Source organism: Camelina sativa, chromosome 11, assembly GCF_000633955.1.
Source record: "Camelina sativa cultivar DH55 chromosome 11, Cs, whole genome shotgun sequence".
Classification (NCBI taxonomy): Eukaryota; Viridiplantae; Streptophyta; class Magnoliopsida; order Brassicales; family Brassicaceae; genus Camelina; species Camelina sativa.
In genome coordinates this window covers 17,029,765-17,053,893 of record NC_025695.1, presented here as the reverse complement: position 1 = coordinate 17,053,893, position 24,129 = coordinate 17,029,765, and the positions used below count along the sequence as shown (strand labels likewise).

The 24,129-nt window shown below is 38.8% G+C and overlaps 3 protein-coding genes and 1 pseudogene across 4 annotated transcripts in view; 1 reads left to right on the top strand and 3 right to left on the bottom strand.

Moving 5' to 3' along the window:
• The window catches only part of LOC104728064 (UDP-glycosyltransferase 71B5-like), a 2,138-nt gene extending 1,996 nt beyond the window's left edge, over positions 1–142 (top strand). The window contains exon 2 of the mRNA XM_019231885.1: positions 106–142. Coding sequence (XP_019087430.1) covers positions 106–142 — 37 coding nt within the window. The remainder of the gene's footprint in view (positions 1–105) is intronic.
• LOC109127295 (cellulose synthase-like protein B5) lies at positions 653–2,018 on the bottom strand. Its single transcript, XM_019231884.1, has 3 exons — positions 1,850–2,018; positions 1,376–1,720; positions 653–1,267 (listed from the first exon to the last, which is right to left on the bottom strand). The coding sequence occupies exons 1-3, from the start codon at positions 1,958–1,960 to the stop codon at positions 653–655; spliced, it is 1,071 nt and encodes a 356-aa protein (XP_019087429.1). The 5' UTR covers positions 1,961–2,018.
• LOC109127633 (cellulose synthase-like protein B6) lies at positions 13,373–17,856 on the bottom strand. Of its 2 annotated transcripts, XR_002034176.1 has the most exons (5): positions 17,549–17,856; positions 17,030–17,347; positions 16,517–16,575; positions 16,261–16,383; positions 13,373–13,796 (listed from the first exon to the last, which is right to left on the bottom strand). XR_002034176.1 is itself a non-coding variant. In XM_019232660.1 (2 exons), the coding sequence occupies exons 1-2, from the start codon at positions 17,809–17,811 to the stop codon at positions 17,071–17,073; spliced, it is 540 nt and encodes a 179-aa protein (XP_019088205.1). In that variant the 5' UTR covers positions 17,812–17,856; the 3' UTR covers positions 16,801–17,070. The 2 variants fall into 2 exon arrangements, 1 of the variants encoding a protein (XP_019088205.1); XM_019232660.1 differs by lacking the exons at positions 13,373–13,796; positions 16,261–16,383; positions 16,517–16,575 and having other exon boundaries at positions 16,801–17,347.
• On the bottom strand, positions 20,053–21,665 carry LOC104728062 (annotated as a pseudogene).

Genomic DNA, 24,129 nt, shown 5'->3' with positions numbered 1-24,129 from the left:
GGGGGGGGGGGGGGGGGGAATTTGTATAGCCTAGCTACTGTGTTTTAATTACGTTGTGTATGTTATCGTTATGGTGTTATGTTTTTTTCTGTCTTGAATTTGTAGACACAACTGTGTTTATGTAGTAATGTACTTTTATTAGTACAAAGAGAAAATCTGAGCTAGTAGACGTGTGTTTTTAGATTTTAGTATGTTTTGGAGAAACTTATCGACATCCGTTGGCCAATACGCAGACAATCGTCGTTGATTCTTTTGAATTAGGATTGACTAGAATTTAGAAGTTAACTCTCTCTTTTTTTTTGGTTATTTGGTTTCGTTGTACTCGAAGTTTGTATCCTAATTCCTACAAAGCGTTGTTTGGTTTATGACTATCCTATATTCTCAAGCATAAAGACGAAACCTAAAAAGACTCGAAATATTCAGTTTCCTATTTTAAGTGTTCCAAAGTACATCATAATGTACTTTCTAATTTTCACAGAATATGAAAAAAAAAACTAAAGAATATGTCTTTTAACACTCTTAGAACACGAGTAAATGTATTATAATTTTCATTAAACAAAGTATAAAATATTTATTTTCAATTTCGTAGAAATTAAAATTCTACATAAATAGAACGTAAATTCTACATACAAGTGGATTTCCACCTGTTGTGCTAGTTGCACAACAAACAAACCATATCGCCGCCACAATACTTTGCCACCGAGAAGACAACAAATAAAACTGTTAAAAAGGCAGCTTTACAAAGTGTAGACAATGGGATACCATATTTTCCATGCTCAAACAAACCCTTCAGAAATGGAAAGAACAACATGACCACCATAATACATCCACAAGCCTCCGCAAAACCCGACCCATCTCCTCCATGACTACAACTCGACTGTAGTAGACGAACCAAAAACTCAGCTAGAGCAGCAAGATTCACTAACATAATAAATGTGCCGGGAATGAAAAGACACGAGCTATCAAATTCAAATTTGCCTAAGTCTGATATTGGCCCATCATCTTCTCCTTGTGATGTTTTAGACTCATCTACTGATTTTGAATCAGGCATAGTCTTTTTAGCGATTACGAACCCTACTTTCGAGATTCCAAAAAGCTTGAGTACGATATCTTGAATGCTAAATAACCAACTGCTAGTGGCTATTATTCTCCAAAGTGATTGGGAGACATACCACGATTGTACCGAAAACCCAAGTTTTATGAATTGCCATAGACTGTTTAGACAATGCATCCCCACAAGTGTCACTATTATGCCTAGACAAGGTCCCTAATAAAATCCCACACAAAAAAAAAGATGTAAGAAAATAATTAACTTTTTCTTCAAATTAGTTTTATGATAATATAAACTAAACTATATTCAAAGAGAGAAAGACACCTTGGGAAATAAGGTAGAGTTGTGGAGTAGGAAATAAGCAGGCAAGAGACAATAAATGAGCTCAGGGGTTGACCTTATACACATGAGAATCCAAAAATAAGCTAACCGTTGTCGGAATTTTATTTTCCGGCGAAAACCGATCAACGGACTTTGTTTGCTAAAAAGTACTTCAGTCGCTCCCGTAGCCCACCGTCGCTGTTGGACTATCGTCTCTAGTCCTACCGATGGCGTAGATCCAAGAAACGCAGGTGGATCCGGAGAAACGAATGAGCTAGTCCATCCTTTCGTATGGATTTCAATACTTGTCTTTATATCATCTCCCACTGAACCGTATAACCAACCAAGCTGCATGACTTATATAGAAAAATACATTACTATGGCAAAAGGTTCATAAGTTCAAGGAAAGGACACGTTAATGTTTCGTGATATGTTTGATTTTAGAATAAACTGATTAAAATGAGAAGCTAGTATTACGTTGCCCCAACTGGTTTGGCACTCGTAGTGACAATGCCCTACTTCTTGAGCCGCTTCAATGAAGTTTGTAAGGCTACTTTGGGGATTTGATTTTCTTTGTAATGCATCCATCACCGATTTTAGGAGCTCTTTAGAGGTCCCATATTTCCTCACTAAACTTTCCTCAGCCAAAAACTCCCCTTAATAAAATAACAATAACAACTCTTTAATGAACTTTTTTTTTTTAATAAACTCTATAAGTTGATCCGGCCAGTCCCGGTTAAAACGGACTTAAGTGCTAAAGAGTGGATTTTTTTTCCGAAAGACTTTAATGATTTAATGTATGCATAGTGAAATAACTGAATATTAGTTGAACAGTAGAATAACAAATGAACTGAATGTTAAATGAATGTATAGGAATGTTACTAGAATAATGAAAAATGAAAGTGTGAAGAATAAAGTATTTATTATCTCTTGAAACTACGTCTAAGATGAAATAGTTCGAAGAAGATACTATAAAATGAGAGATCCAAACCCTCCACATTACGAACAACACCACAAACTTATTACCAATTGTTCTAAGACGGGTTTAATGAAACTGTAGTGTTGTCGGTGAAGGATCTGGTTCCCTCTTTTTACATATACTTGAGTGATATTAAAATTGTATACGGGTTTATTACAACTCAAAAAAGTTTTGGTTGCATATTTTGCAGTTGAAAGTAGACTTCCAAAAAAAAAGAAAAAAGAAGTTTCAGGGTTCTTTAAGAAAAAAACCATTTAAAACTAAAACAAACACTGTTGCACACCAGATTGGAAAAACAAATATATTAAAAGTAATACATTATATGATGTTTTAAGATATTTTAAGTAGAATGTTGTCGAGGAATATATGAAAATCTCTTACGGTTTCTAATACTTACTTGTAGCAACTGAAGAAAGACTTCCGTTGTCTTCTAAATCGTCCGTTGACAATCCGTACATAACTGTTGGATATGGGCTATGCCCCCAACATTCCTAAAGCCCCAAACAGAAGATTCTCAAGAGATTTTGGGCTTGAAGTTATGGATCTGGTCCATCTGGCCGCAGGGGCAAAATTGTCATTTTACAGAAAAACAGAGGAAACCCTAGGTCACTGGCCCACTATATATAGCAAATGTCATTGTCAGAGAAGTGATCCAATTTTTGTGCAATTAGAGAGAGAAGAGCAATTATTTTCGTATTAATTGCGCTTAGCCCCTTGATTGTTATTTTCCGTAAACTCTCACTTCAATTCTACGTTAAAAAAAGGACCAGCTCCGGTTTATTCCCATTAAGATTCATATTATTAATATTGTTGGTTTCGTACATCAACAATTTGACGCCCACCGTGGGGCTAGACGAAATCCTTTCATTTGACGAATAGAATTTGAAGATAGGTGTTTTCGGAAAACCAGAAGCATGTCTCACACCGATCTCTCCAGCGACGAAGGCGTCGACTCTTCCGCGGCCGGCGTCAAGTCTCCCAGGCGCACCATACGGGGGCGCACCCGCGCGAGGACGAACCAGCTCCAAGGCGTCGACAGGACCGAAGTAGCTATGGTCGAAGACGCAACCCTCACTGACCACGCAGCCGTAGGCGCTACGCGCGTCGCTCCAACCAATGGTGTAGCCGTAGGTGCTACGCCCCCGTTCGTGTAGCCGCTGGCATCAATCCAACCGACCGTGAAGCCGTAGGCGCTACGCGCGTCGCTCCAACCAATCACACCCAAATTATCCTCGCACCCTGGACGACACAAACATCATCTAATCATGCGTACCACACCCATACGCAAGCACTTGTTACTCGCAACGAACAATCATCGATATTCTCCACACCCAAATACAATCTCGATCTCGCACGCATATCCCGTAACAGCGACATCGCAACGACCCTTTGGGCTCACAGGAAGTTCAATCAAGCCACAATCTCGACCTCATCAGCCCTCAAACATGCCAAGTATCAAATGCAACACCTTTGACAGCATCTCGCGATCACAATATCTCGTGAACCCTTAAGCAGGTCACCTTGCAGCTCGCTAACTTCTCAAGCTCGCTGACAATCAGTCTGTCCGCGAATGACGCAAGTCACACCATCTCGCCAACGATTCCATACGGAGAAGTGTTGAGCTTGCCATACGGAGAAGTGTTGAGCTCGCCAACGATTCTATACAGAGAAGTGTTGAGCTCGCCATATGGAGAAGTGTTGAGCTCGCCAACGATTCCATACGAAGAAGTGTTGAGCTCGCCATACGGAGAAGCATTGAGCTCGCCAACGATTCCATACGAAGAAGTGTTGAGCTTGCCATACGAAGAAGCATTGAGCTCGCCAACGATTCCATACGGAGGAGTGTTGAGCTTGCCATACGGAGGAATGTTGAGCTCGCCAACGATTCCGTACGAAGAAGTGTTGAGCCCGCCATACGGAGAAGCATTGAGCTCGCCAACGATTCCATACGGAGAAGTGTTGAGCTCGCCATACGGAGAAGCATTGAGCTCGCCAACGATTCCATACGGAGAAGTGTTGAGCTCGCCATACGGAGAAGCATTGAGCTCGCCAACGATTCCATACGGAGGAGTGTTGAGCTTGCCATACAGAGGAATGTTGAGCTCGCCAACGATTCCATACGAAGAAGTGTTGAGCTTGCCATACGGAGAAGCATTGAGCTCGCCAACGATTCCATACGGAGAAGTGTTGATCTCACCACCGGAGAATTCAATCTCACCATCTCGCCAACGTGACATGGCCTTGCAATCTCGCAACAACAAACGCAGCAAGTTTCGTGCAAGCAGTCAGCTCGACCTCAACCTCACCAGACAGCGCCGCCGGCAAACACCGCACATTCACTAGCACGCATCAAGGACCAATACTTGCCACATTTGGCGCAACGAGAACATCTACAAAAAAACTATAAAAAAAAAAAAATCATCACACGCTCGACAATATCGAGTTCACGGGATAAGCCGGAAGCAAAAGCCGCACCTAGCTTGCACATTTTCGCCCTGGCCAGGTGTACGATTTTAAACACGCTCCGCATGAGTGCAGTGGTGAAATAATCCACGTCCTTACTTCGGTAGGACATTTTAAGCCGAGCCCAAACTCGCAATGAGCTAGCAGGAAGCGGAGTGAGTAAGCCGAGACCCCGACTCGCACACACGTAATTCCTGCAGCACCCACAGGGTAAGCCTGTCATGCGTACCGCACCTAAAACAGTACGACAAGTCCGTCTTGTCTACTCAAGACATTTCGGGGAAAAAAATATCCAGGATAAGCCAGGAGACGTCCTGCACTGCAAAATATGCCCTGTAAACAAGAAAAACGTCGCATCTCTATTTTGAGGGTAATTTCGCAATAATCTAATTTTGCACGACAAAAATCAGCAATAATAAACCTTTGCGTGAAAATCATCAAAAAAAGTACGAATGACCAAGCTCATAAAGCAACCAAGTTCGCAATAACAAAAAAAAAACGATAATTAGAAGACGTATCACTCTTGACTAGTCTCGTCGGTGTCTCCGATAACAAACTCCGGGAAATGCTCAAGATCATCTTCACGACATGATTTCACGTCTAGGTGCAATCACAAAAACAATCTAGCCGTTTCGTATGCACGCCTCAACGCCACAACTTCCTCGTATGCACCTAGCAATGTCAAGCTAAGTCATCTCGCCATTTCGTATGCGTGCCTCAATACCACGCCGTTCCTGTATGCTCCTCGCTGTATCACCTCGCCACCTTTCCACCAAAATCTCGATTTCGTCGAGGCCACTCTCAAACGCGCGATACTGGTCGTACCCAAGCTCTTCTGGAACATCTCCAAAGACATCATCTCCGGATGCCATTGCGCGAAACCTTGCAAAACCAACCAAGCAACCAGTCAGTACTAAAGCAACAGGACACCAAAAGCGCAATAGGTTCCCGATAGAACGAGCACAACCAAATGAACTGCGTACTGCGTCCTTCGTACTGCGTACTGCGTACCGCGCACCGTGCACTGCGCACTACGTACTGCATCCTGCGTACTGTGCACTGCACCCTGCGTCCCGTGTACTACGTACCATGTACTGCGTACTGTGTACCGCGCACCGCGCACTGCATACTGCGTCTTGCGTACTGCGCACTGCACCTTGCGTCCCGCGTACTACGTACCATGTACTGCATACTGCGTGCCGCGCACTACGCACTACGTACTGCGTACCACGTACCGCGCACTGCGCACTGCATACTGCGCACTGCACCCTGCGTCCCGCGTACTACATACCATGTACTGCATACTGCGCACCACGACCCGCGTACTGCGCGCCATGTACTGCATATCGCGTCCTGCGTACTGCATCCTATCTCAACGAGACTTCTGCGAGAACACCATCTCGCCAATCAAACACATGTGCGAGCTCGCCATCACATCTCGCAGGACCATCAATCTCGCCTACGCATCGCCGAGAAACCACCAAGCACGTCTCCACCTCGCCACTACCGTACGGAGCCCATCTCTCCAACAANAAATCATCAATAAAAGTACGAATGACCAAGCTCATAAAGCAACCAAGTTAGCAATAACAAAAAAAAAAAGGAATNCGCGAATCTTGGAGCTCACCTCTTCACTACTTCGCCCAAGAATCCAGCATGCCTCGAATGAAAACCAGCACGCCTCGTATCAAAACCTGCATGCCCCATGTCAATCTCGCCACCAAGTAATCCACCTCGCCGCGGCACACCGCACCACCATCTCACCAAGTGCAACGTCAATCTCCACCGCATGTCCAGTGCACGCCATCAACGCATCTCGGGTGGGGATCGGATCAGGACGCCTCACGGTCCAGATCCGGACGACAAGGCATGGCGTCACAGCAGGCAGGACCAGGACGCCTAACAGTCCTGGTTTGGATGACGACACACGGCATCACGGCAGGCGGGACCAGGACGCCTAACGGTCCCGGTCCGGATGACGACACACGACATCACGGCAGGCGGGACCAGGACGCCTAACGGTCCTGGTCCGGACGACGAGCACGGTGGCGCGCCAGGGCGAGAAGCAATCGGCGGATTCGGCCAGATCTGGCTGGTCGGGGAGCGGCTGTCCGGCAGGGAGCGTGTGGAGGTGGAGCAACGGAGGAGTAGGAGCGACGGAGGCCCAGATCCGGAGCGCAAGATGGCGACACCGGCGGACCGAACCAACCTCATCAACGGACGAGGAACCGGCGGCGCAGGCCTGAGGCGGCTAGGGGAGGACCCTCCGCGGCGGCGGCGGAGACAAGTCCGGCGAAACCATAGCCGAACATACCAAGAGAGATAAGGAAGGAGAAGAAGTTTTACCTTTTTGGAGAGGAGTAGAAAGTTAGAAGTAAAATTAGGTCAAAGANAACACCATCTCGCCAATCGAACACATGTGCGAGCTCGCCATCACATCTCGCAGGACCATCAATCTCGCCTACGCATTGCCGAGAAACCACCAAGCAAGTCTCCACCTCGCCACTACCGTACGGAGCCCATCGCTCCAACAACATTCATTTGAATCTCTACCTTCAAAATCTCCACCTTTCCACCGCGAATCTTGGAGCTCACCTCTTCACTACTTCGCCCAAGAATCCAGCACGCCTCGAATAGAAAAGAGCACTCCTCGTATCAAAATCGGCACGCCCCGTGTAAATCTCGCCACCAAGTAATCCACCTCGCCGCGGCACACCGCACCACCGTCTCACCAAGTGCGCCGTCAATCTCCACCGCATGTCCACTGCACGCCATCAACGCGTCTCGTGTGGGAATCGGATCGGGACGCCTCACGGTCCAGATCCGGACGATAAGGCACGGCATCACGGCAGGCGGGACCAGGACGCCTAACGGTCCTGGTCCGGATGACGACACACGGCGTCACGGCAGGCGGGACCAGGACGCCTAACGGTCTTGGTCCGGATGACGACACACGACATCACGGCATGCGGGACCAGGACGCCTAACGGTCCTGGTCCGGACGACGAGCACGGTGGCGCGCCAGGGCGAGAAGCAATCGGCGGATTCGGCCAGATCTGGCTGGTCGGGGAGCGGCTGTCCGGCAGGGAGCGTGTGGAGGTGGAGCAACGGAGGAGTAGGAGCGACGGAGGCCCAGATCCGGAGCGCAAGATGGCGACACCGGCGGACCGAACCAACCTCATCAACGGACGAGGAACCGGCGGCGCAGGCCTGAGGCGGCTAGGGGAGGACCCTCCGCGGCGGCGGCGGAGACAAGTCCGGCGAAACCATAGCCGAACATACCAAGAGAGATAAGGAAGGAGAAGAAGTTTTACCTTTTTGGAGAGGAGTAGAAAGTTAGAAGTAAAATTAGGTCAAAGAGACAAATATATATAGTGGGGACCAGCGCGTTGACCGAGGTGAAAAGGAAAACCCTAATTTTTAAGCTGTCTCCACTTCTCGTGCCTCGGGTAGGGTGCAGAACACGCAAGAACTCCCGTTTAAAACCCGAGAGACCTAGTAGAACGTGCGCAACGCACTATTCATCCCTGAATCTCCCAGATGCTTCGATAAACATGCGCAACGCATTATTCATCCAGGAACCTTCCGGAAGGCCTTCAAGCTTTTAAAGTCTCCTGTTCTTTCTGCAAGACGGATCTAGAGACGCGAAGCTGCATCCGACGGGCTCAAGCAAGCCATCGCACATCGGACTAGGGGGGGACCATTGTTGGATATGAGCTATGCCCCCAACATTCCTAAAGCCCCAAACAGAAGATTCTCAAGAGATTTTGGGCCTGAAGTTATGGATCTGGTCCATCTGGCCGCAGGGGCAAAATTGTCATTTTACAGAAAGGCAGAGGAAGCCCTAGGTCACTGGCCCACTATATATAGCAAATGTCATTGTCAGAGAAGGGATCCAATTTTTGGGCAATTAGAGAGAGAAGAGCAATTATTTTCGTATTAATTGCGCTTAGCCCTTTGATTGTTATTTTCCGTAAACCCTCACTTCAATTCTACGTTAAAAAAAAGGACCAGCTCCGATTTATTCCCATTAAGATTCGTATTATTAATATTGTCGGTTTCGTACATCAACAATAACTCTTCTAATATGGAAGCATCCAGAGCCACAATATATCGGTCCTTGGATTCCCGCAACTCCTCTTCCCAAATACTTAATTTTAACGTATAAACAAAGAGTAAACATCGGTCTATAGATGACATTGAAGTGATCAAAAGTTCAAGTAAAAAATGTAAAAGAAGGGGAGAGATTGCACCGACTGTAGGACGGAGAATTCGTTGGCGTAAGAATCATAGAACTCTTGAGGGAATTGAACAAAAGCACAATGGTTTGAATTCTTTGCGTTTTGTAAAAATACACACATTGCTTGTCGCACCACATCTGCTTCATTGGCATACATGTCACAGTCTACGTTCAACATGTATGGTGCATTTGTCATCAACCCTGACACTCTTAACTGTTCAAATATTAGGCTCATAATATTTTGATTATTACAACAACAATCAATAGATTCGTAGTCGTTAATACTACTTCAATTGAATTTAAAGACATAAATATGAAATTTAATTTATTATATTCAATACTAGAAAGTAGCCCACTCGATGCGTGGTTTATGTATGCATTATTAACTAATATAAAATGAAGTTTCTATTCAATTATATATGAAATGTACAGATGTAATTGTTAATATATGTCTTAAAAAATAATATTTATAATACTACGATTCAACTACAATTTATAATTTATATATGTTATATAGTGTTTTAGAAGGGTCATGAAAAAGAGGAACNCCCATTAAGATTCGTATTATTAATATTGTCGGTTTCGTACATCAACAATAACTCTTCTAATATGGAAGCATCCAGAGCCACAATATATCGGTCCTTGGATTCCCGCAACTCCTCTTCCCAAATACTTAATTTTAACGTATAAACAAAGAGTAAACATCGGTCTATAGATGACATTGAAGTGATCAAAAGTTCAAGTAAAAAATGTAAAAGAAGGGGAGAGATTGCACCGACTGTAGGACGGAGAATTCGTTGGCGTAAGAATCATAGAACTCTTGAGGGAATTGAACAAAAGCACAATGGTTTGAATTCTTTGCGTTTTGTAAAAATACACACATTGCTTGTCGCACCACATCTGCTTCATTGGCATACATGTCACAGTCTACGTTCAACATGTATGGTGCATTTGTCATCAACCCTGACACTCTTAACTGTTCAAATATTAGGCTCATAATATTTTGATTATTACAACAACAATCAATAGATTCGTAGTCGTTAATACTACTTCAATTGAATTTAAAGACATAAATATGAAATTTAATTTATTATATTCAATACTAGAAAGTAGCCCACTCGATGCGTGGTTTATGTATGCATTATTAACTAATATAAAATGAAGTTTCTATTCAATTATATATGAAATGTACAGATGTAATTGTTAATATATGTCTTAAAAAATAATATTTATAATACTACGATTCAACTACAATTTATAATTTATATATGTTATATAGTGTTTTAGAAGGGTCATGAAAAAGAGGAACGTTAAAGTATATATTACTAAATATTTTTGATTACAATATATTGTTGAAATTATTTAAACAGTATGTTACTATAATAATAAGACCATTACTTATAGCAAAGTAAACTATATATGGTACTTTCGTTAAATAGTTAAGATAAATTATATTTTTTTATATTTTTTTCTTTTTTGGAAAATAAAAGACTGATAAGTAGTCTAGAAAGAAAAATGTAAGTTCTTACTTAATTATTTTGATAGAATCTAAATGTAAGTTCTTACTTAATTATTTTGATAGATAATTTTATGTTGTCCTATATATTAATTTTATTGTCATCATCTAAAAGTAATAGTTAAAAAAATATATTTTTAATATATGATAAGTCAATTTTAAAATAATTTATTAAAACGATATCACAAAACAAACATCTTATAATATAAGTTTAACCAGTTTTTATAAAAAAATCATGAAAAGAAAAGTGTGTGAAATTTAATATATATTTTTTTATTTTCTATATATTTTCTCTATTTCTAGTATAATTAACAATAATTTAATTTTTGAAATTATTGTTTTCTGTTATATCAACTATGTTATGATACCATTATGTTTTTTTTTTTTAGTATATATGTTTTAAAGACAATCAAACTGTAACCTATAAATTACTATTAATACAAATTTGAGTTGTGTCTTTAATACAATATATATGATTATTGAATATAATGTGAGTTTTTAATATATTAGAAACTGTTTAATATTTTTTAATTAGTCTATCATAAATTAATTTGGTTTCAGTTTTTACTTTGAAATGTATGAAACCATTTTATAGTAATATGACAATTAGTTACAGCAAAGTTAATTAAATTTTGTATGTTCGTTAAATAATTAAGATAAATTAATTTATTTATAGTAGGTTTTTTTGGGAAAAAAACTGATAAGTATTCTAAGAAAAAAGGTGTAAGACCTTACTTTGATAGATAAATTATGTTTTCTTATATATTAATTTTATTTTGATATATAAAAGTAATAGTTAACAACAAATAATTTTAAAATATGATAAGTAAATTTTAAAATAATTGATTGAAACGATTTCACAAACAAATATCTTATACTCTAAGTCTAACTAATTTTTTTATAAAATTGATGAAAATAAAAGTGTGTCAAATTTAATATAAATATGTTTTTCTTCTATCAATTGTCTCTATTTCTAATTATTTTAAAATAAATAGTATAATTAACAATACTTTAATTTTGAAACAATTGTTTTCTCTTATTTTATGGGGGAGATAAAACAATTATGTTATGATACCATTTTTTAGTACATATGTTTTAAAAACAGTCAAACAGTAACTTGTAGAATACTATTAAAAACAAATTTGAGTTGTGTCTTTAATACATTATATATGATTATTGAATATAATGTGATATANAGCTCGCCATCACATCTCGCAGGACCATCAATCTCGCCTACGCATCGCCGAGAAACCACCAAGCACGTCTCCACCTCGCCACTACCGTACGGAGCCCATCTCTCCAACAACATTCATTCGAATCTCTACCTACAGAATCTCCACCTCTCCACCGCGAATCTTGGAGCTCACCTCTTCACTACTTCGCCCAAGAATCCAGCATGCCTCGAATGAAAACCAGCACGCCTCGTATCAAAACCTGCATGCCCCATGTCAATCTCGCCACCAAGTAATCCACCTCGCCGCGGCACACCGCACCACCATCTCACCAAGTGCAACGTCAATCTCCACCGCATGTCCAGTGCACGCCATCAACGCATCTCGGGTGGGGATCGGATCAGGACGCCTCACGGTCCAGATCCGGACGACAAGGCATGGCGTCACAGCAGGCAGGACCAGGACGCCTAACAGTCCTGGTTTGGATGACGACACACGGCATCACGGCAGGCGGGACCAGGACGCCTAACGGTCCCGGTCCGGATGACGACACACGACATCACGGCAGGCGGGACCAGGACGCCTAACGGTCCTGGTCCGGACGACGAGCACGGTGGCGCGCCAGGGCGAGAAGCAATCGGCGGATTCGGCCAGATCTGGCTGGTCGGGGAGCGGCTGTCCGGCAGGGAGCGTGTGGAGGTGGAGCAACGGAGGAGTAGGAGCGACGGAGGCCCAGATCCGGAGCGCAAGATGGCGACACCGGCGGACCGAACCAACCTCATCAACGGACGAGGAACCGGCGGCGCAGGCCTGAGGCGGCTAGGGGAGGACCCTCCGCGGCGGCGGCGGAGACAAGTCCGGCGAAACCATAGCCGAACATACCAAGAGAGATAAGGAAGGAGAAGAAGTTTTACCTTTTTGGAGAGGAGTAGAAAGTTAGAAGTAAAATTAGGTCAAAGAGACAAATATATATAGTGGGGACCAGCGCGTTGACCGAGGTGAAAAGGAAAACCCTAATTTTTAAGCTGTCTCCACTTCTCGTGCCTCGGGTAGGGTGCAGAACACGCAAGAACTCCCGTTTAAAACCCGAGAGACCTAGTAGAACGTGCGCAACGCACTATTCATCCCTGAATCTCCCAGATGCTTCGATAAACATGCGCAACGCATTATTCATCCAGGAACCTTCCGGAAGGCCTTCAAGCTTTTAAAGTCTCCTGTTCTTTCTGCAAGACGGATCTAGAGACGCGAAGCTGCATCCGACGGGCTCAAGCAAGCCATCGCACATCGGACTAGGGGGGGACCATTGTTGGATATGAGCTATGCCCCCAACATTCCTAAAGCCCCAAACAGAAGATTCTCAAGAGATTTTGGGCCTGAAGTTATGGATCTGGTCCATCTGGCCGCAGGGGCAAAATTGTCATTTTACAGAAAGGCAGAGGAAGCCCTAGGTCACTGGCCCACTATATATAGCAAATGTCATTGTCAGAGAAGGGATCCAATTTTTGGGCAATTAGAGAGAGAAGAGCAATTATTTTCGTATTAATTGCGCTTAGCCCTTTGATTGTTATTTTCCGTAAACCCTCACTTCAATTCTACGTTAAAAAAAAGGACCAGCTCCGATTTATTCCCATTAAGATTCGTATTATTAATATTGTCGGTTTCGTACATCAACAATAACTCTTCTAATATGGAAGCATCCAGAGCCACAATATATCGGTCCTTGGATTCCCGCAACTCCTCTTCCCAAATACTTAATTTTAACGTATAAACAAAGAGTAAACATCGGTCTATAGATGACATTGAAGTGATCAAAAGTTCAAGTAAAAAATGTAAAAGAAGGGGAGAGATTGCACCGACTGTAGGACGGAGAATTCGTTGGCGTAAGAATCATAGAACTCTTGAGGGAATTGAACAAAAGCACAATGGTTTGAATTCTTTGCGTTTTGTAAAAATACACACATTGCTTGTCGCACCACATCTGCTTCATTGGCATACATGTCACAGTCTACGTTCAACATGTATGGTGCATTTGTCATCAACCCTGACACTCTTAACTGTTCAAATATTAGGCTCATAATATTTTGATTATTACAACAACAATCAATAGATTCGTAGTCGTTAATACTACTTCAATTGAATTTAAAGACATAAATATGAAATTTAATTTATTATATTCAATACTAGAAAGTAGCCCACTCGATGCGTGGTTTATGTATGCATTATTAACTAATATAAAATGAAGTTTCTATTCAATTATATATGAAATGTACAGATGTAATTGTTAATATATGTCTTAAAAAATAATATTTATAATACTACGATTCAACTACAATTTATAATTTATATATGTTATATAGTGTTTTAGAAGGGTCATGAAAAAGAGGAACGTTAAAGTATATATTACTAAATATTTTTGATTACAATATATTGTTGAAATTATTTAAACAGTATGTTACTATAATAATAAGACCATTACTTATAGCAAAGTAAACTATATATGGTACTTTCGTTAAATAGTTAAGATAAATTATATTTTTTTATATTTTTTTCTTTTTTGGAAAATAAAAGACTGATAAGTAGTCTAGAAAGAAAAATGTAAGTTCTTACTTAATTATTTTGATAGAATCTAAATGTAAGTTCTTACTTAATTATTTTGATAGATAATTTTATGTTGTCCTATATATTAATTTTATTGTCATCATCTAAAAGTAATAGTTAAAAAAATATATTTTTAATATATGATAAGTCAATTTTAAAATAATTTATTAAAACGATATCACAAAACAAACATCTTATAATATAAGTTTAACCAGTTTTTATAAAAAAATCATGAAAAGAAAAGTGTGTGAAATTTAATATATATTTTTTTATTTTCTATATATTTTCTCTATTTCTAGTATAATTAACAATAATTTAATTTTTGAAATTATTGTTTTCTGTTATATCAACTATGTTATGATACCATTATGTTTTTTTTTTTAGTATATATGTTTTAAAGACAATCAAACTGTAACCTATAAATTACTATTAATACAAATTTGAGTTGTGTCTTTAATACAATATATATGATTATTGAATATAATGTGAGTTTTTAATATATTAGAAACTGTTTAATATTTTTTAATTAGTCTATCATAAATTAATTTGGTTTCAGTTTTTACTTTGAAATGTATGAAACCATTTTATAGTAATATGACAATTAGTTACAGCAAAGTTAATTAAATTTTGTATGTTCGTTAAATAATTAAGATAAATTAATTTATTTATAGTAGGTTTTTTTGGGAAAAAAACTGATAAGTATTCTAAGAAAAAAGGTGTAAGACCTTACTTTGATAGATAAATTATGTTTTCTTATATATTAATTTTATTTTGATATATAAAAGTAATAGTTAACAACAAATAATTTTAAAATATGATAAGTAAATTTTAAAATAATTGATTGAAACGATTTCACAAACAAATATCTTATACTCTAAGTCTAACTAATTTTTTTATAAAATTGATGAAAATAAAAGTGTGTCAAATTTAATATAAATATGTTTTTCTTCTATCAATTGTCTCTATTTCTAATTATTTTAAAATAAATAGTATAATTAACAATACTTTAATTTTGAAACAATTGTTTTCTCTTATTTTATGGGGGAGATAAAACAATTATGTTATGATACCATTTTTTAGTACATATGTTTTAAAAACAGTCAAACAGTAACTTGTAGAATACTATTAAAAACAAATTTGAGTTGTGTCTTTAATACATTATATATGATTATTGAATATAATGTGATATATATTAGAAAATCTTCTATATTTTTAAATTAGTCTATCATAAATTAATTTGGTTTCAGTTTTTACTTTAAAAGTATGAAACCATTTTCTATTTTTATTTGGTTTCAGTTTGTTTTTATTTTTTAGCAATCAGTATTTCTTTTTTAGGTTCTATGGTGTATGATTTTATTATGAAATATATTAGGTGCTAAAACTAAAAGATGGAAGGAATATATTTTTGTAACAATGTTGAAAAAAAAATCAGAAAGCAAACTACACAACAATTATATATTTTTTAACAAACCATACACCACATAAGATACAAATAAAATAACATCAAATAAAAAATAGAATGTTAAATTTAAAATTAATGAGAATGACATATGTCACAAAATAGAGTGTCAAATGTAACATTGTTAGGCAAAGTTAGAAAAAAACCTTCTTTATTATATAAGATTGCTATACTGTTATTGTTATATGTAAGTATAGTTCTCTTATACTATTTTACCTTCCTTGAAAATATATCGAAGCTCGTCATTTCTTTTGTAATCCTCATATTTAACGAAAACTCCTACTATTTCGAGGTACGTAATTTAAGTCATATTAATCAAACGTACGTATGCTGGATGAATACTAATCTATATTTCAACCAATTAATATTGTAACCATGACAGGCCGGTCACAACTTATGTACTTACTTTGAAACTAAAGAGAGAGAAAAAAGAAAATAGGTGTCTGAGATAAATCACTAACCAGAAAGTTCATGGCTCCAGTTTTGTAATGATGAAGGCAATTTGGTCGTTTCTCTCTTGAAATGTATACAAGATGAGGGACTTCTTTCTCGTCTCCCACGCCTGCCTTGTTCTCCCATATCACCTTCACATGACACATTAGACAGGATTTCAATCATCGTTATAATCAAACCTTATAATATGTGCAGAACAATAGAGTAGATATTTAAAAAAAAAAAAAATGTTTTGGCATATAGTTTCCTTGAATATAATAATACCTTAACTAGAGTTGAATGATCATTTGGTTTTGTGTTTGAGAAAGCCTCAAAATCATCATCTGCATCCAAACAATGGCATTTTTAATTTTTCTGCATAACTTCTCATACTCCCTCTTTATAATAATAAAAAAGTAAACAGAATAAATAAAAATCTCCTAAATATAACATGGAAACAACATATACAAAATATTTAAATGTTAAGTTAGTTACTTCAATTTCTTTCTTTTTATCGACTTGTAATATAAAGAAACAAAGAGATGAAAACAAAAAGAGAAAAACGTAGTTAATAATCAGAGAATGGTGACTTAAATTTTGTGGACTCCTCGTTTCAGATGTGTCATCCTCTTACATGTTCAGTTAAAGTGTGGTTGTATCTAAACTCAAACTTGGGAAGGAGTGTTTCCGGTTGGACACTTGGACCGGCAGAACAAGCCAGTTTGAGTTTGTTTTTAAAAATCAGGACCTTCTATAGTTCTATTTTAAACAACCCCAAATGCCAATAGTCAAACTCACCTTCGTCATTTCCCAGTCTTTAATGAATACCGAATCATCTGTTACGACCAAAGGTTTAAAAAATATCTAAAAGGAGCTCTAACTCTAACGTTGTATTTCTTGCAGAAGGGAACCCAAATCTTGGCGAACTTTGAAGCTTCTCTAAGTGAGAAGAAAGTGTGAGGTGAACATCCATCGTCTGATACATAACACGCTAGTTTATTCGCTGGATAATTCAGAGCTAACAGCGAAAGCACAGTGTTCACAACAATAATTGGCGGCTCCCTAACGGGATCTGCCGTGGGAACGAACATATCTACTGCAGGAAGGTCATGAACCCTGAAATTAAAAAAAAAAGAAGAAGAGGATGATAACATAGAAATGAATGATGTTACTTAATTGTTTAAGACGAGACTGTAGAATTTTAAACATGTAAATCCTTGTTTTATTTGGATGAAATTATATGGATCATTGTTTGAATAATATGAAATTATAGGGGTTTTAAATGTATAGCTTCATTATTTGTAAATAAAATGGTACCTTTCATCAAGTCTATTTGGATAGGGTTTATCTTCAGCAGGACTCCATTTTATGCAGGTAATAATCAGCCATATGAATGAGAAAATAGATTCACAGAGAAAAGCCACAAGCCAAACATTATCATTTTGGCTCATATGTAAGATTCGGTATAAGAGAAGAGAAAAGAGAAGGCCGAGAATCGTGAGATCCACAATTCTCAAAACATAGCTTTTGTGTGAGATATTTTCGCTAAGAGGAAGGAGAGAAGAGTTTGAATCCGCCATTGGAGGAGCTTGCTTGTGAGCTTTCTTGCTTTTTACGGATATGAATGTGTGTGTTTACATGATGTGTACTAGTGCGCTGAGGAAGCATATATATACACACTAATATAGAATTTGATTTGTACACAATTTAAAGTTGAACCCATTACAATAAATATTTGTAGATATACCTAACTAAATTAGAGTAGATATGAATTACCAACAATGAAGTAAGTTATATTGATCTAGCTTAGTCTTAATGGAAAAAGTGATGGTTTTTGGCCAGCCCACTCTATCTCTCTCAATTAGTTTGGTAAATCCAAGATTAGGTGTTTTGATTCATTAGATTAATGAGGTGGATATACTAGTTAGGTTTTGTAATAAAAATTAGATGGCTACTTTTTATTTTATTTTTTACAACATGCATTATACGAAATTGAATCCGGATGGTGACATAATGACCACAATAATACAAACCACTTATACAAGTTATGGTAAGGTTAGTTACGATTTGAAATTTTATTCAAATTCAGGTTTGTTAAGATTATTAATTTGCTGGAATTAGTAAGATTAGAATGTATAGATTCAATATTACTAGCTAATTCGAAGATTAATAATGTTACAGTATATATTTTTTATTTCCAAACCACAGTCATCGATCGAGTGATAGTTTACCATTCAATAGTGGCATTCATAACGATTAGCCCTTTAGGATTTAGTCTCAGCCCATGTCGAGCCCAATTGACGAAGGTCGTTCTCTCCAAAACTTACATTCTCTTTGGCGTTGTTTCTAGGCTATGTGTAGAAGAATGAGTTCGCTAAGCTGCAAATGGCCATTTTTGCTATTATTTGTCTAGATACAGCATACAGGGTCACTTGTATCCTTTTATTTTGTTAAAGAAAGGGTCACTTGTATCACCTAATAACACCATATATGATTTAATAATATATATGTGTGTGTGAAATATCTCATCTATCCAAAGAACTTGCGTAGATCAAATCTTGAATATATTATACGTAATAGTAATACCCATTACATTTACAACGTACCTTCAAATATTGGAAATAGAACCTACGGATTGTAGCTGACCTGATAAGTCGTGGTGACCATATGTATATTATGCATCACGATCCTAATCACTATGGATAGAACATACCATTGGAGCAAAAAGTTCACAATGAACTACAAAATAATTAATCTTACAAAAATAATATGTTTGATTAAATATTCGATAATTTTGTCATATATGTGAAAAGTACATGTATTTATTAATAAGAAAATTGGTATGTAAAGAAATTTTAAAGGTAAAATGAGGACTCATTATCTTTATTTTAATATCTTTTCTTAACCATAATATAAGTCATTTATTATGCACTTGCTGAATTGATAGACATCAGTTTCAGTAGACTTTTGAATCCTCTTTGTTCATATAAATAATCCCTTTAATTAGGTCGTTAAGTGCATTTTTAAGCTTCTTAGTTTTTTGTCCGATCACTGGTTCAGGATACATGTACTAGTCACTAGACATTTTCCTCAGCCTTGCTGGAATTTTTGAAATATGTTAGAGAAAGAAAGAAAAGTTTGACACGTACGTACAGTATAGTCAAACGTGGTAGCACTAATCAAATATGAGAGCGAGCGGTCCTACGCTAACCGCTTCCTAGGTATGTGCCCCAAAAGCCGGCTTTAAAATCTCTAAGCTCTCCAAGTCACCGCTTTAGGGATCAGTTTGCATGTGAACGTGAAACTTGGGACAGTGAAAACAAATGAGGAGCGTACGTAAGACATGTGACAAATAACAAACAATGTGTGTCGTTATGCACATTAAATTTCAGTTCCATGTTGACATGCAAACTTGGTAACGCTTACTCTTTGTAGAAAATTCAAAATTGGCAACGCTTACACAAATTAAAGCTCAACTAGCTCAGAACCACGTGTTTACATTCCTTCTTTTCTTCCCTTTTATTTCCATCGCATTTTGTGGAGATCTCTATCGCTTTTGTGCAAGCGTTACCAATTTTGACTTTTCCACAAGAGAACCATATATTGTAATTCTGTTTAATTTTAATTTAGTGTAACCAAATATTTCAGGTATAGTTTGGTTTGAATTTGGTTCGGTTTTGATGGTACAATAAATTAATATAAAATATTAGGGTTTAGTATGTAATTTGCATTACGTTACGTTATGCCACGAGAGAAATTATGTTAATAAAACCTTCAAGTTATTTTTCCTATACGTTACATTTCTTGTAGCACAGCGCGAAGACAATGATTCAACTCTTTATTCAGGAAACAGTAAGTTGGAGTACAGAATTTAAACCAAAATACTAGGATTCAGGGAAGCAAATGCAAGCAGATCTGGGTTCTGTTCGAATGACAACATGTTCTCTTCAGGAAGGGTGACAAACGCTTCAATCCCTTGTCTGTCCTTGGAATCCATCAGAATGGCCAAGTTACCAAACTCGGGGGCCACATTTCCTACAACCCAAACTGGACATCCCCATCCAAAGCAAGCCTCGTAAAGTGGTAGCTTGTACCAGCTACTCACGGTGTAGGGTTCGAGTGTGAGAGCTCAACTGCGAATATTTAGTGAGCATCTAATGTGCTAGTTTAGATCCGGTCACGGAAGATGAGTCAGATGACCCATCAATGTCTTCGATCACAATTCGTAACTCCTCCTTTTTGTTCCGTAAGTCCCTAAGGGCCTCTTCAGTTTTAACTTCCTCTTCTCGACCAATACTCACGACCACAGAAGAGAACATGACATTCCCAATCAAGCTTTCTTGAAGGGAAGGTACCTTAGAGCGCAAGTTAGCGAGCTGGATCAGCACTTTGTGATCACATTTCTTTGAGGATGCAGCTGCGACGAAGCATTTCCAAAGAAGCACAGTGGCACACCCCACCCGCGTAGGTCGGTCTAAGGCTTCTTTACTAGCTACGTTTCCCCTGAGCTCTTCGAACTTAGACGCAGGGAACACAAATCTCTTCGTGATGTTGCTTCTCTTGCTGGCTTGTTCGTCCACTGGAAGCCTAAAGGCCTCGTTAGCTGGTGGATAGAAATTTGGCTGCGGCAAATTCAGGATTTCCCGTCACAGCATCGTCCTCTCCTCGAGCCGTGGCTGCCCAAGACCGAACAAACGTGGAGATGGAGGCTGCGTCCGAGATTTTATGAGTGATGCAGATTCCAATGGCCACGCCTCCGCATTGGAAATAAGTTGCTTTCACCATCAGCAAAGGCCACGTAGCAGCAGCCTCGTACGGGTTTTCGACGATGTCTAGAGGAAGCAACTGTTGGAGAGCTTTGAAATCCGGAGATCTCAGAACACCAGAGAGAGTACATTCATTGACACGAGCTTCGACAAAGACAGTTCCTTCGTCGTTACAGTCTACAGTGACTCCGTTGATTCTTCCGGCAAGAGGGTAGAACTTGGTCAAGGTCTTGGACAGTGAAGTCTTGAGTTTGTGGGAAGTGTGTTCTCGAGAGACCAAATCATCTTTGGTGTAGAAGAGAAAGGCTACGGTGTAAATGGGAGGGAGGATGTGATCATAAATAGAGAGTTGGAGAGTTCGAAGATCAGTTGGCGTTGGGGAAGATGGTTTTATGATTTCTTTACTGATGGTTTCAACCTTCATCGCCTCCATCGGTTATTATTATTCTTTCTTTTCTTTTGCGTTTTTTACTCTATGATTTGGACGTTGAGTCTATATCAATTATATAGTAAAGATTTGGCTAATTTCACCCTCTGGTGATTATCTTCCTTTCACATTTTTATATCTTTATTTGGAATTATGTGAATCAGCCCATGTCCATGTGAATGGAAATGTAGGGATTTGAACCGTAGATGATGTGGCACACAGAGGACTCATCTCATCTCATCTCATCGGATATATATAGGTCCTCATACTTAAAATCTTACATCATCCACCCGTGTCTACGTGTCTATGGTGTGTCATCTCTATATCATCGTTTTGAGTAGTACAATTAAAATATTTGTATGAATGATGAGATTTACACGTCATGAGTAATTCCTAATCTACCTAACCCAAAATTACTTAATTAGATTTACATGGAGTCAACACGAGTCGTTATGAGCAATTCCTAACTACCTTATTCACTGTACAACAACAACTATGCTTTCACTCTTTGTTTACTCACCATTAACTTAGCCAACAATATATATTATACGTAAAAGTAATACTCATTACATCACCTACATGTGCTAAACTTAGACGCCAAATTATTCTCACAATATTTTTTTTTGATCCGTAAGTATCTTGGCCGCCACTCAAGGACGTACACAGTACACTTAACAAAATTTAATACATAATCACGCCACATCATCTTCATTTCCAGCTTGATTCTTCTCGTGTTCAATTCTCCTGTTGCGTTTACAGCTGCTATCTTGTGACACCAGAGTTCTGGTAATTTTCCTGTTGGGTTCCACAACTGTTTTTTTTTTTGTTTTTTTTGAATAAATGTTAAAATATATTCAAAGAAAAATAGCGTTTTACATTAGCTTGATTTGAAAGAATATTTGAATTAGAACAAAAAAACCAGTTTTTATCATAGTATAAACTATCGCCTTAGTATCTTGTTGCCAGCCATGACTGAAGACCCATAGCATAGCGTTGATATCCCATTCGTTCAATAGCTAGCAGTTGAGCTCTAATTTGCTTGTCGAGCCAGCCAATAAGAGTTAGCTCAGACGTAGGAACCTCCCCATGCCGTCGGGCGTTTCTCTTCCGCCAAACAGAGTAAACGGTAAGTTGGAACGTGTATCGAATTAAAAAACCATACACCCGATCAGCTTGAGTTCCAGAGATAACGTCGAGCAACGACAACCAAGAAGTATTGAATCGAGTCTTATATAGAGTTTGTGCTATACCTGACCAAACTGCAGCGGAATATGGACATGAGAAAAACAAGTGGTCTCTCGTCTCTACTAGAACAGAGCAAAAAACACAGCTCACATTACAACCATTAATCCATGCGACCATCCGATCCCCTGTCGACAGACGGTTGTGTACTGCAAGCCAAGTGCAAAAAGAGTATTTTGGTGTTGCATGAGCAAACCAAACATCCTTATGCCAAGAAACTAGGTTGGAAGTTGTTCTTATATGGTTCCAGGTGTCTCTAGTAGAAAATGTGTCCTTATAAGCATCACCTTTACCTCGCCATAAGACACGATCTGACTGAGAAGTGGTTCTAGTCTGATACTCTTGATGCAGAGCATCTTCGATGTCATTTAACAATGCCATACGGTGACCCCGTCTCCTCCGACTGTGCCATGCATCATGGAGAGTCATATGTTCTCTTACCCCAAAATCAATCATGCCTCTTGGACCAAATTTATCCAACATATACCTTGAGCTAGCCGACCAGTTGTCATACCAGAACGATGTGTGAGCCCATTTTTCACCTCCACATTAACAAAAGTTTTTGCCAAGTCTCTATACTTCAACAAACGTTTCCACATCCATGAACCCGATAGTGATGCAGGTTTAATCGACCAGAAACATCCATCCTTAAATAAATTCATTTGAGACCATTGGACCCATAACGATGCCCCTCCAGAGACCAACCGCCATATCAACTTTAAACAACTAACATCATTTGTCTCTTTCAACGATCTCAGTCCTAAACCACCTTCACACTTTGGTTTACACACATCAGACCAGGACAACTTGGCATTCTTGGTATTCAAATCCGGACCTGACCATAAAAAAGCAGAACATATACTATTCAGCTATCAAATACTTTCCCTTGGAAGCCTAAAAGAACTCATCAAGAAACTTGCCGTGCTCCATATCACCGAGCGTATGAGATCAAGACGACCTGCAAAGGAGAGAGGGTGCGTGCCGTCCACGTTTTAACTCTGTTTCGGACTTGGTCTTATAAAGGGGAAAGATCCGCTGTAGTGAGTGTTCGAGGTATTAAGGGGAGACCGAGATATCGAACATGGAGCTGTCCCAAGCCAAAACTATAACGATTGCCCAATATTTCACTGTTTTTCGGTGATACTCCTCCAAGATACAAAGTCGTTTTGTCCATACTTGATATGCGTGGTTTTTATCACTTCAAATCTTTTACCTTAAAAGACCACACAACTGCTGCAAGTGCACAGCTAATCGGTAGTAGTATTTAAGGATCGATCCCACAGAGAGAGAGTTGTTGTTTAGAGAATCCATCGGAAGAGATGTAAGGCTAGGACTCAATAAAAATGGGTTTTGGTTGTTACGGTCGTAAGTAAGCAATAAACGTAAATAAAAAGCAAGTGAAATAATAAAACGAGCGTTGGGCATCAAGGAGAATCATAGGGGTTCAATGATCTATCTATCTA